At 34.6% G+C, this 12695-nt stretch overlaps 1 protein-coding gene across 2 annotated transcripts in view; it reads left to right on the top strand.

Moving 5' to 3' along the window:
• Nucleotides 1–12695, top strand: part of LOC136041996 (myosin light chain 1-like) — a 37403-nt gene that overhangs the window by 9978 nt on the left and 14730 nt on the right. For both annotated transcript variants that reach the window (XM_065726823.1, XM_065726824.1), the window contains exon 3: nt 9483–9623. In XM_065726823.1, coding sequence (XP_065582895.1) covers nt 9483–9623 — 141 coding nt within the window. The remainder of the gene's footprint in view (nt 1–9482; nt 9624–12695) is intronic.

Genomic DNA, 12695 nt, shown 5'->3' with positions numbered 1-12695 from the left:
TTTTGGGGTTGATGCAAACGACCCGAGTCTAGGAGCGAGGGTTGTTAGTTATGTCGTGGGGCATTTAAGGTTTTATAGAAGGGATGGTTGTTTAACTTTATAAGAGGCTCATTTGGTTGGAAATTGGAAATTCTAGTTCCTTTTTAAGCGTCAAAAGGGATGGAGGGTATTTAGCCCCCCCCCGTAACAACTCCTCTTTTTGCCAAACGCATCTGATTGAAATTATGAGATAGCAATTTTTCTAAAAATAGTTTAAAGAACATATACTAATGTCTCTAGGGGTGAAATAAACCCCCAATGCCCTTTGGATAGGGTTGTAAGTTATACCATGTGGACATATAAGTCTCTTATGGAATGGTTGGTCGTATAAACTTCTAATGTGGCTTTTTTGATTTGAAATTGGAAGTTATAGTGCCCTTTTTAAGAGTCAAAGTGATTTAAGAGCAACCAGTCCCCTACCCCCCCCCCCCCCCTCCATGTTCATAATTTCCCTAAGCACCTCAAATGAAAATTTGGAGACAATAATTTTGTTAATCGTAGTTTAAGGTTTCAGAAATAATGTCTGTAAGGAGGAACCCCCCCTCTCCATCTTGCAGGGAAAATGTTATTAGTTGTGCCCCGGGGATATATAAGGTTCTTATAGAAAATGTGGTCGTATATACTTTGGAGGGGACTCATTGGATTGGTAAAAAAAAGTTCTATTGTCCCTTTTTAAGAGTCAAAGGGATCAGAGCACATCAGACCCCCCCCCCCCACACACACACACAAACAGACAAGCACGTCGTTTTTTCTCGATATGTATTCAGTAGATATTTTTAGATATATCTCTTATTCAAAATGGTCCAAATATCATATAGCAAGGCTTCTGAGGTTGATACAAACCACCAGAGCCTGAAGGCGAGGGTTTCAGGTTATGCACCTGGTACATTTAAGGTTCTTAGCGAATGGATCGTTGTATAAACTTTATAGATGGCTCAGTTTGTTGAAATTGGAAGTTCTAGTTCGCTTTTAAGAGTCAATAGTGATGAAGATCAAGCAGCCCTCCCCCTAAACAACTACGCCTCTTTTCACCAAATGTATCTGGTTGAAATATTGCAAGGGTAGGTTTGTTTAAAATAGTCCAAAGAACATATAACAATGCCTCCTGGGTCGGTACAATCCCCAAGAACTCATGGAGCAAGGGCTTGAAGTTATACCCTGGGGCATATAAGGTTTTTATCGAATGAGTGGTCGTATTAAATTCAGATGGTTCTTATTTGATTTTAAATTGGAAGTTATAGTGCCGTTTTTAAGAGTCAAAGTGATTTGAGAGACCCCCCACCACGCCCATAATTTCCCATAACAAACATCCAAACAAAGTTTTGAGACATTAACCTTTTTTCAGCATTGTTGAAAGGTTCAGTAATTATGTGTAGCATTAGTTGTAGTAGCATTAGTAGCTGTGTCCAAATAGCACCTTTTTTTCAACATCCCCTTCAACACACGAGAATATTTTTAACTTAATACCACCAACCGATCCTGAAGCATTGCTGATACGGCCTCCTGACAACCTATATGGGAATAGTGCGTTTCGATTTGTTTCAATACAGTTACAATATTTCTCAGAATTTTTACCTTAATAGCCTTAGGTTTATTGGTATTAGCAGTATCCCCAGTAGTTATAGTAGCAGCAGTAGGAGTTCAGTTAATAGTAGTTGTCTTAGCTTTAGTAGCAGTAGTAATAGTACCAGTAATAACAATTGTAGCAGTAGTAATAGCTGTAGAAGTAGAAGCAGTAGCATTTTGGTGCAAATATTGTACTTTGGTTAATCCAAAATCCCCCACAACAAGGGTTGTAAAATTTAGTTTCTTACACGAAACTGTTCTTAAGATATTGCTGATATGCCCTTTTTACAACCTGAATACGGATGGTACGTTGTCATCCGTACAACAGAAATATTCTCTGAAAATTTCATCTTCATACCTTCATAAGCTTCAGATTTTGAACTAGCCAGAAGACACTCCGTGTATACATTTAATGCTGCTTCTACGGTCACTGTAACTAACGATATGAATGACATTAAGTTGAAACTTCTAGGTAATGTTAAGGGAGAGTTTCAATTAAACGAAAAAATTTTATGCATACAGGTATTAAAAGGGCGTATAAGCAGTGATTTACATAGGCAGCGATTTTCTATTATATCTAGCAATATCATTGATATTTTAAAAAAGCTAATTTGATTGAAAGGCAAAAGTTCTAGTTCCCTCTTAAGAGTCAAAAGTGATTGGAGGGCAATCAGCCCTCCTCTTTAGCTCATAATTTTCCAGACACTTCCAATTAAAATTTTTAGACAGGCATTTTGTTCAGCATAGCTGAACGGTCTATTAATTATATCTCTAGGGTTATTGAGTAGGTCTACCGCCACAGTTATGTAATTTGCTCATTATGCTTAAAAACTAAATGTTGCTTTAAAATTAAATGACTTAATTAAAATTAATTTTAAAATTAATTAATTAAATTTAAAAATTAAATGACATTGTTTCTATGCTGCCTGCCAATAAGACATCTCAGCAATATACCAAGAACAACTGTGGGTATTAAGCTCAAAGATTTGGGGCTACTTCTAATGCTGCTTCCGCTCTTAATATTTTTAAAAATCAGAAGAATGCAAGTGTATCCAGGCTTTGAAAGAGCATAGATATAATTTTTTGTAAATGGTGTTAAGTTTTATTATTACATCAACAAGAGGCTAAATATATGACTAAATTAAGCACTACTATTTATGTCATTATTTTCAAAAGGGTTTATGTGTTAAAAATTGCTGAAAATTTCAGCATGCAAATAGCATGCCAGACTATAAATGCTTAAAGAAAAAAACAGAAAGATTCAAACTGTTATTTATTTTTTCCTGAAAAAGAATATGTGAATATGAAACGAAAAGAAATTAATGGATAAGTTTTTTTTCCAAAAAATAAGTTTTCGAAAAAAAAGAACTCCGTTAAACCAAAAATGAGCAAAAAAAATAATCTACCAAGCATACAACTACCACAAATCAGCATCAATAATATGAAACCCAAAACGAACAGAAATTACAATAAACAACCGAGTCAAACTAAAAACGAGTAGAGATTAACATGAGCAGAGTTCAAAACCCCTATGCTTTTTAAAGTCCAGAATATAATTTGCACTTAACTGAATTTTTTTTTTAATGATTCACTTTTTTAACTTTAAGAAATCAAAAATTAATTTGGATTCTAAGGAATAATATCATTATATGTATGTTAAACGGACAATGCACATTCATTTGAATTTTTTTTTCAGTAAAGTACAAATTATATTCTGGGTTTTAGAAAGCATAGAGGTTTTAAACCCTACTCGTTTTAATTTCTTCTCTTAGTTCTAAGCTTACAGAAAGCTACCATTTTGGAGAAAAAACGAAAGCATGTTAGAAACCATCCGACCTGCTACATCAGAAAAGAATGGCTACAATATTTTTATCTTTAATTATTGCAAGGTAGATTGGGAAAGCTAGCAAATTTTAGCTATCAGCTATATACAGAAATCACAGCAGAAAAAGCAACCTATAATATGCTAATGCTAATATATTCTACAATATAAAATTTAATAACATCTTTAACACACACACACACACACACACACATATATATATATATATATATATATATATATATATATATATATATATATATATATTTGTGTATTTTAAGGAAAATCACCACGAAGTATAATTGTAAGCTGTAGTTTTTCAGTAATGCTTATTTATTCAAAATTAAAACACAAAGAACTCAGAAGAAGTATCCAAACCACGAGAAAAAAAAACTTTTGTATTGCAAAAAGTATTTAGTACCGGAAAAATTAAATTTTGAGCTATAATACTTTTGATTTTTAACCATTCTATGATACAATGTGAAATTAAAGGATTCCAAACTTTGTAAAAAGCATGGCTGCATATATAGGTTTGTTTGGCAGAAGAATATGATGTACTTTGTTGAAGTTAAATAAAAAAAACAAGTTTTTTGAAATGAAAGTAAGGAGCGACATTAAAACTTAAAACGAACAGAAATTACTCCGTATATGAAAGGGGCTTTTCCTCCTCGACACCCCGCTCTTTACGCTAAAGTTTTTTATTGTTTTAAAAAGTAGAGTTGCGAGAAAGAATCAAACTTTAGCGCAAGGAGCGGGGTGTCGAGGAGGAAAAGCCCCTTTCATATACGGAGTAATTTCTGTTCGTTTTAAGTTTTAATGTCGCTCCTTACTTTCATTTCAAAAAACTTGTTTTTTTTATTTAATTTCTGAAAGTTTTTGAATTAATGCATGTCTGATTTTGGCTCTCCGTACATAAATTATTAAAATGAAATTTGCATATTAATTCTTTTTTTGGCTAAATGGCTTTCTCTTAGTTTTGATCAGACGATTTTGAGAAATAAGGGGTGGGGAAGGAGGCCTAGTTGCCCTCTAATTTTTCGGTTACTTAAAAAGGCAACTAGATCTTTTAATTTTTAATGAACATTTTTATTAGTAAAAAATATACGTAACTTAAGAATTAACTTACGTAACAAACTTTTATATTCTTATATTTTTGATTATATATATGAGGGGGTTGGTCCCCTCGTTAATACCTCGCTCTTCACACTAAATCTTGTTTTGTCCCAATTCTTTAAGAATGACCCCTGAATCAGAAAGACCATAGAATAAATAGTTGAAATTACTTAAACAATTTTTAGCATAAAGAGCGAAGTATTTATCTCCTCCTAAATACCTCGCTCTTTATGCTAAAGTATTTTTAGAACCCCTCATATGCGTAATAATCTCTGTTCGTTTTCAGTTTTAATGCTTCACCTTACTTTCAATTGAAAAACACTTTTACATGTTTATATTTTCGTTTTTTTTTTTTTTTTTAATAGTAATGCTAGAAAATCCTGCACCCTTTTCATTGAATTTCTCTTCCCCCATGAAATATTCCTCCAAGGAAAGATCCCTTCATATAGCCCCCTCCCCTGAACCCCACACCCAAACCAAAAAAATTCCCCTGATAACGTCGGTACACTTCCCAGTAACCATTACTGTATGTAAACATTGGTCAAAGTTTGTAACTTGCAGCCCCTTCCCCAGGGACTGTGGGGGGTAAGTCATCCCAATAGACATAGTTATTATGGTTTTCGACTATGCGGAACAAAATGGCTATCTCAAATTTTGAAAAGTTGGAAAAAATGAGCGTGGAAGGGGGCCTAGGTGCCCTCCAATTTTTTGGTCACTTAAAAAGGGCACTAGAACTTTTCATTTCCGTTAGAATAAGCCCTCTTGCAACACTCTAGGAACACTCTAGCGTGGAAGGGGGCCTAGGTGCCCTCCAATTTTTTGGTCACTTAAAAAGGGCACTAGAACTTTTCATTTCCGTTAGAATAAGCCCTCTTGCAACACTCTAGGACCACTTGGTCGATACGATGACCCCTGGGAAAAAAAAAACAACAAATAAACACGCACCCGTGATTTGTCTTCTGGCAAAAAATACGAAATTCCACATTTTTGTAGATTGGACCTTGAAATTTTTTCTTTAGGGTTCTATGATACGCTGAATGCGATGGTGTGATTTTCGTTAAGATCCTATGACTTTTAGGGGGTGTTACCCCCTATTTTCCAAAATAAGGCAAATTTTCTTAGGCTCGTAACTTTTGATGACAAGGACTAAATTTGATGAAACTTATATATTTAAAATCAGCATAAAAATTTGATTCTTTTTTGATATATCTTTTAGCATCGAAATTCCATTTTTTAGAGTTTCGTTTACTATTGAGCCGGGTCGCTCCTTACTACAGTTCGTTACCACCAACTGTTTGATAAGTATCATACAAGAATTTTTCATTTCAAGTATGAGTAATGAATTTTGGTGAATATAATGCAATAAACGTGTTAAATTATAAACTCGACCAGTGATTGATGTTATCCCTATAAAAAAGATATTAAAAAACTTCGTCCCTGGCTTGTTCATGCCACACCCCACTGACAGTAAAATAATGCACAAGCTTATAACTCTTACACCTTGAGTCAGAATAAAGATTTTTAAACTTCAGTCATCAAAATTAATCGATTTACAATAACGTTAGTAATGAACACTATAGTTAACTCTGAAGTGTTTGATCATAGATTGTAATTTAACCAGCGATTGAGATTGATAAAATGATTGAATAATGGAATTATTTTTCCTTGACCTATTCAAGTTGCATCTTTTTGAGGATAGAATTGCACATTGATTCCTAATTTGCATAGTTCAAGGGCCACAACAGGGTCCAAAGTGCCTCCTTTCTGCAACTTCGTGTGTGTGGATATATTATAATTATTTCGAAAACAAAAATATGGTAGAGGAAAAAGAGGGGAAAAAGAGGTTCTAATCTCTAGAGGGGGAGGGTGAATTTGAGGGTGAACGGCAGTCAAATTAGCACATATGATAGCTTCGGTTTTAAGTTAAATTTCTTAGGCATATTTCTTTGTAGTTTATGTTTGTTCAAAGTTTGATTTTATTCATTCATTTTAGTATCTGTTCATTTAGGTCCATGCGCGTTTAAGTCTTAATATTTGTTTTATCTATTTATCAGAATGGGGGCTGTGATCTTATCGACAATGAATCGCTGTCGGTTGGGATATAGTAAACGCTGATATACAAAATGATATTTTATTTTGCATTTAAACCAATAACATATAATTACATAAAAATGCAAAATTAAAAGTTTAAAAAGTTGAAAATAATTAACGATCAATAACTGGCAATGCCCTTCTGATGAAAACACATAAAACAACCGGAATGCTTTCTTATGTGTCATTAACTAAACCGGATTTGTAGATAACCAAATATTCCCGACAAAGTAATGAAAAATAAAATTATAGCAACAACCTAACTACTGTTATTTAGTGTTTACATTCATAGTTCCTGATTGTCTGTTGAGGGTAGGGAGGAGAGATAAGGAGGCAAAAATACAAATGGAGACCAGGGGGTTCCACTTACTTTACAGTATTTTCACTTGACCTTATGCAAGTTTGTCGAGGAAAAGAGAAAAAGTAGTCACAATGATTACGCAAGTATGTACTTTGAAACGACGTGATAGATCTCACTTGTAAAATGGAAGGAAAGAGCTAATTGAAAACCGAAAATGGATTGAAATTATCCTGAACGCGAGTAGGGTGGACTTTCAGCCCGTTCAACTCGCAGTTTCTTCCACTAAAGCTTAGCTTTTGTTTGACAATGCTTTGAGAACAAAAGTTTAATCTAGTTTTGTTTATTTTACAGACTGCATTTCCAAAAATTTTTAAGAAAAATACATTGCTCAAAATAATTGACCCTTTTATAGTTTTCCCACTAGGGCAATCTTATAAAGAACGTTTTGCTCAAGGGATAGTGGTTATAAACTTCCAGTACATCGGTAATGTGTTCAAGCATTTCTTTATCACATTACTATTGTGCTACAACATTCATTCTTTGAGCCTTAAGGTAAAAACCAAATCGATAAAATAACACCCTGGCGAAATTAAGAGACTTTAAGTCAATCAACCGTCGGCAGGCTATAAAAATTTGAAAACAAGCTTTTAAAACTTTTTAGTTAATTCCATTTCTCCAAAACCTCCATTTAATATTTTACTTTTTTGCACTGAATCTAACCTCTGATCCAGGCAAAAGTTCATGGCTTTATTTGGATACAATCATTCTTACTCGTAACTCAAGTTTCAAGCTAAATTTATTTTCGGAAACGTTTCAGTTCTTCTTGGTGCCAACACCAAATGCCAAAATGTCTGTGAAAATATTTGACAACTAAAGACGCAGGAATGTAGACCTGTTTATGCTCCAGATAAACAATGCACGAAATTAGAAGAATACATGCAATAAATCCAAATATTATATATATTGATCAAAGGCTAGCTGCATGTGAATAATGTTGTCTGACAACGCTATGTTGTTGCCTATAGTAAAGAGCCTTTAGCCTTCAACTTATTATTATATTTTTTTTTTACCAGACACACTTCTTGTGGAAGTGGTTGTTGTATAAATTTTGGAGGGGCTCATTTGATTGAAAATTAGAAGTTCTAGTGCCTTTTTTAAGAGTCAAAATTGATTAGAGGGTAACCATCCCCATGCATTTTGTTAAAATAGTCCAAAACTCTCATAACTGTGCTTCCAGGGTGGACAAACCTTCCCCAAGTCCCCCGGGAAAGAGTTGTAAGTTATGCAAGTTGTCCATTGTTAACATATAAGGTTTTTTTTTGAAATGAGTGGTCCTATAAACTTTTGATGGGGCTCATTCAATTGGAAATTGAAAGTTCTAGGGCCCTTTTTAAGAGTCAAAAGAGATCAGAGCGTAACCAGCTCCTCCCACGCTCTTTCCTCCTAAATTTATCTGATTAAAATTTAAGATGGCCATTTTGTTTAAAATATGTCAAAGGTCAAATAACTATAGTTTTGAACGAATTCACAAGTCAGAATTTCTTCTCTAAGGATTTTTGGCGGAAATGACTGGTTTGGGATAAATAATAACTGAACACTGCAGTTTGAAGTGGGATAAACCCATTACTTGAAACACTACACTAGAACTCAACCTTCCCATTCAAATGGTTTTATCTTCTAATATTTTATGATTAGTTCTTTGATACAATTTACGCTGGGGAAAGCGAAGACAAGTAAAAGGGTAGCTGAATTATTTATTCTCAGGGACAATACGGAATTGTAGATAGGGTTGGAATGTTTCGTGTCTTGCTTTCAGATACAGCTACGCCGGTGGATTTGACACTAAGGGCGCTTTCGCGAGGATGAGAGCCGGATCAAAATCGTACATCCACGCAAAGTTATGTTTTGTGCTAGCTTGGTTCAGCAAAATCATGTTTTTGCCTCCGTTCTCCTATCATCTATCTCTTACTGAACGTGACGAAGTGCCATAGTTCAACTTTGGCTTGACACCAGAGTAGAACAGGTTGGAGAAATCCACCTTTTTGTGGTACAAATTCCGGTTTTCATGGGGATAAAAGCAATCTAACTGATGTTCAAATACCACATTTGTAAAAATAGGCCGTAAAATTTTCATTGAAATCCCTCGTATTCATCAAGACTTCACATATCAGGGTGCGTCAACCTTTTCTAAAGTTCTGTAAATTTTCTTGCGCTGATTAATCTACGAAAAATATTTAAATATTTGTAATGACTATACAAATTAATTCTATTAAACATATCGTCTTTAAAGTGTCGGTCACAATTTAAAAGTTTTATTTTATACTTACAGTTAGCTTGTTAATTAGAAATATCGTATTATCACAAACACCCTGATATCTGAAGCGAGCATTAGCCAGATGGTATATATATTTATAATTATAATTTAGAATAGCATATTTATATAGCTATATTTGAGAAAGCTACATTCTAAATAGCTATAATTTAGAATAGCATATTTGTAACACTCAAAGGTTATTGTTTAAAATTATTTAAAGAAAAATATAATTTCAGGGGCAAAATTTGCCTTCTCTATTTACGATTTTGATGGAAACGAGACAGTTGATGCATTCTATCTTGGAGATTGTTTGAGGGCGCTAAACCTGAATCCAACATTGGCTCAGATTGAAAAGCTTGGCGGGACCAAAAAGAAGAGTAAGTGTTTCTCTGTTCTTCTATATTTACTTCTACTACCATTGATGACTCATTGCAGCCCACAGCCACCAGAGGACAAAATGCGATCCTTCTCTATCTCAAACTGTTTAAAACTCTACTCTTCCCATGGAATTCCCTTTGACTTTGTTTCCTTCCTTATAAACTCTTCCTAACCCACTTGACGGTGTCCTGTTTTTATTTCGGCTCTAGAAGGGCTATCGGAAAGTACTACTTTTGACAACCTCTTCTCCTTCCAATGTAAAAAAAAAAAAAAAAAAAAAAAAAAATCATGATGTCAATTCTGTCATTATAGCCCACGAAAGTGGGATCAACCCACTGTTTATGCACATCTTATTGTTTGAAATAAGGTCACCCAAACGAGAACCAAAATCTGTTATTAGACATAAACTTAGATATTCTTAATGTTATAATGAGAATTATCTATAATAGATAATTCCCATGAAAACACAAAGAATCTTTTCATCAACCTTTGAAAGCTCCCGTGTTTCAGAACCATACTGGACCCCAGTCGTTATCATGGCTCCAGCATCTAAATGCCAATGTTACCCCAGACTCATTTTCGTATTATTCCATTTTTTTTCGTCTGCATATCTTATTCTCGTAAGACTTATAAGTACGAACATTTTTGTGGAAAATCGTTTTCTCTTTTACGGATTTGTATCCTTTTCATCAAAATTCCTAGCAGTTTTTTCACCGACTGTTTTTTTTTCCTAGCTTCCTATTCCTAGCTTCAACTTCACCGACTATTTTTTTTCTTAAGTTCATTCTTCTAAATTATCAGTCTCCATGCTCTCCAATCAGCTCTAAAATCTCCAATATTCAACTGTTCTTGCCCTATTCCTCTCAAATTCTCATTATGGATTATGCCAACATCATAATTACCTGTTAAGTTGTCATTTTACCTAAATTTCAGCTTTAAATTAAGTTTGGGAACCATTAGATGGCGATCCATAGTTTTAACATAATAACTTCATTCCTATACATCGTAATGTTCTGTTTCTATCCTCTCACTCTTCTGTTCACAATATAATAGCGAATGAAGTCAGCCGTCTTACCGCGATGTGAGTATGATGTTCGGCGTAGGACATTTTATTACTAATTAATTGTGAAAAACATTTGCAAAAACTATTTTCATTAAAACGTTAAGAGCAACATTATGGCTATAATAAGTCATACTTAAAGCGTACGGAAATACATACTAATAGAAATCAAATGAATAATCAAACTTTAAAATGAACCGAAAATATGAAGTTGCCATAGTTCTTGTACTAAACTTTTCACTCTATAAAAGACAGTTTTTAAAAAGTATCTTAAGGTATTTAATTCACCTGAGTTTTATTGTAAAATTGGAAAACAATATAAAAAGCAAGGACAAAAAAATGAAAAAAAAAATAGAAAATTCTGTTGAATATTTTGACTTTACCACCGATTAAAAAACCGCTAATTAAGAGAAAGACAAGTAGATTATATGGGAATATAAACGATACACAAGCAGAAAACATTAGGCCATATATCGTCTTTAAATTACTTGTTTGTAAAACAGTGAAAATTGTTTAACGGTCAAGTATTTAGTTTGTATGAATTTATTGAGCAATTAAGCTCACAAAAATGCATTTCGTTAAAAATAAATAATGTAGAACCGAGACAAAAGAAAATAAAGAGAGGGAGATACAACGAAAGAAACAAATGGACAATAAGATCAGGACCTACAAAGCATTTTCTCTCGGGGGGGGGGATAACAACATTTGTCCTTGGATATAGTCTAGAGGTCAACCGTGAAAACGTCATGCCACCCTTTCCCTTTGCAAACGAAAGAGGACACGTCCACTAGGCATGCTTTTGTATTTTTAAGTTTTTTTTTTTAGAGTTTTAGCAAATTTTAAAACAAATATTTAAGTATTTAAGTACATAATATATCTAAAGAGCCGAACAAAACTTTTTGTCCAGTAAACTCGCTACCTACAAAATGAAATCTAAACGACCATTTTTCTCCTTCTAATCTAAATGACAGGCTTATAACCTTCCAAGTATAAAGGAGATTCTTTCCGGAGTAGCAGTACTGATAGGCACCGTTGCAAGGATAGTCAATAGAACCGAAATATTTGGAAAAGAGGTGTAGTCACATTCGTTAAGAGAAGATACAGCACAAGAAGGCCTTACTTGTTTACAAGCGGCAGCAAAGTTGCCGTCAACAGAATGAAGAGTCTTGGACAAAGGCAATGCCAAGCTGAAAAGTTCTCTTACGACATGGGACACATAACAAACTGTGACTGGTTCATCACGTTTAGTATTTGTGACGCTTTCGCAGACATTTCTATGTTTCTGTTCTCCTCAAGAGCTTCGAGAGAACACAGGATTGGCTGGTAGAGCTGAAGGAAACGCAAAACTGAATCATGGCATTCGACCCATCTTGTTTTACAGAGTCCTGTCACGTTTTGTTTTTGCGAGTCTTGCAGGAGTCTATTGATCTTTTCTCTCAGATTTTTGGTTCTGAGTGGCGAAGCCCTGTAGCAATTGCAAATTTGCGACGAGGTTCCCAAGAAGTACTTAAAAGCTTGAAAAAAGCAGACAGACGAAACGACAAGGTTGAGAGTATGTGCGCTATAGTGGACGTAAAGTGCCTTTGGATACGGTTTTCGTAAAACGGCCTGAACGCCCCTTAGATAGCCCCTCATCGCTGCCACACCATTATATCCCGGGCCAGCCATTTTGTCTAAGGTCAGGCCCAAGGCCTTCCAAAAAATGCAGAATTGCCGAAGTGAGACCTGGTCCAGATAGATCTGTTACTGGGGCAAAGCCAAGAAAATCCTCGTGATTATTTCCAGCTGAGGTGTAGAGGACGCAAATACATAGCTGCTCCATATTGGAAACATCTGCCATTTTGTCAGCAAGCACTGAAAAGCAAGGACTAGCGTTTACTGTTTCGACAGTGGTCTGTTGGAGAATTTCGCCACAAGCAGCAGGCAATCAGACAATTCTGAAACTTTGGAGAAACATACGTAGCATTTGCTACTGTGGAAAGAAGATGTTTCATTAGAATTTCTTCCAAAA

The sequence above is a fragment of the Artemia franciscana genome, unplaced genomic scaffold, assembly GCF_032884065.1.
Source record: "Artemia franciscana unplaced genomic scaffold, ASM3288406v1 PGA_scaffold_55, whole genome shotgun sequence".
Classification (NCBI taxonomy): domain Eukaryota; kingdom Metazoa; phylum Arthropoda; class Branchiopoda; order Anostraca; family Artemiidae; genus Artemia; species Artemia franciscana.
The sequence above is the reverse complement of the archived record's forward strand: the minus strand, read 5'-3'. Positions and strand labels throughout refer to the sequence as shown.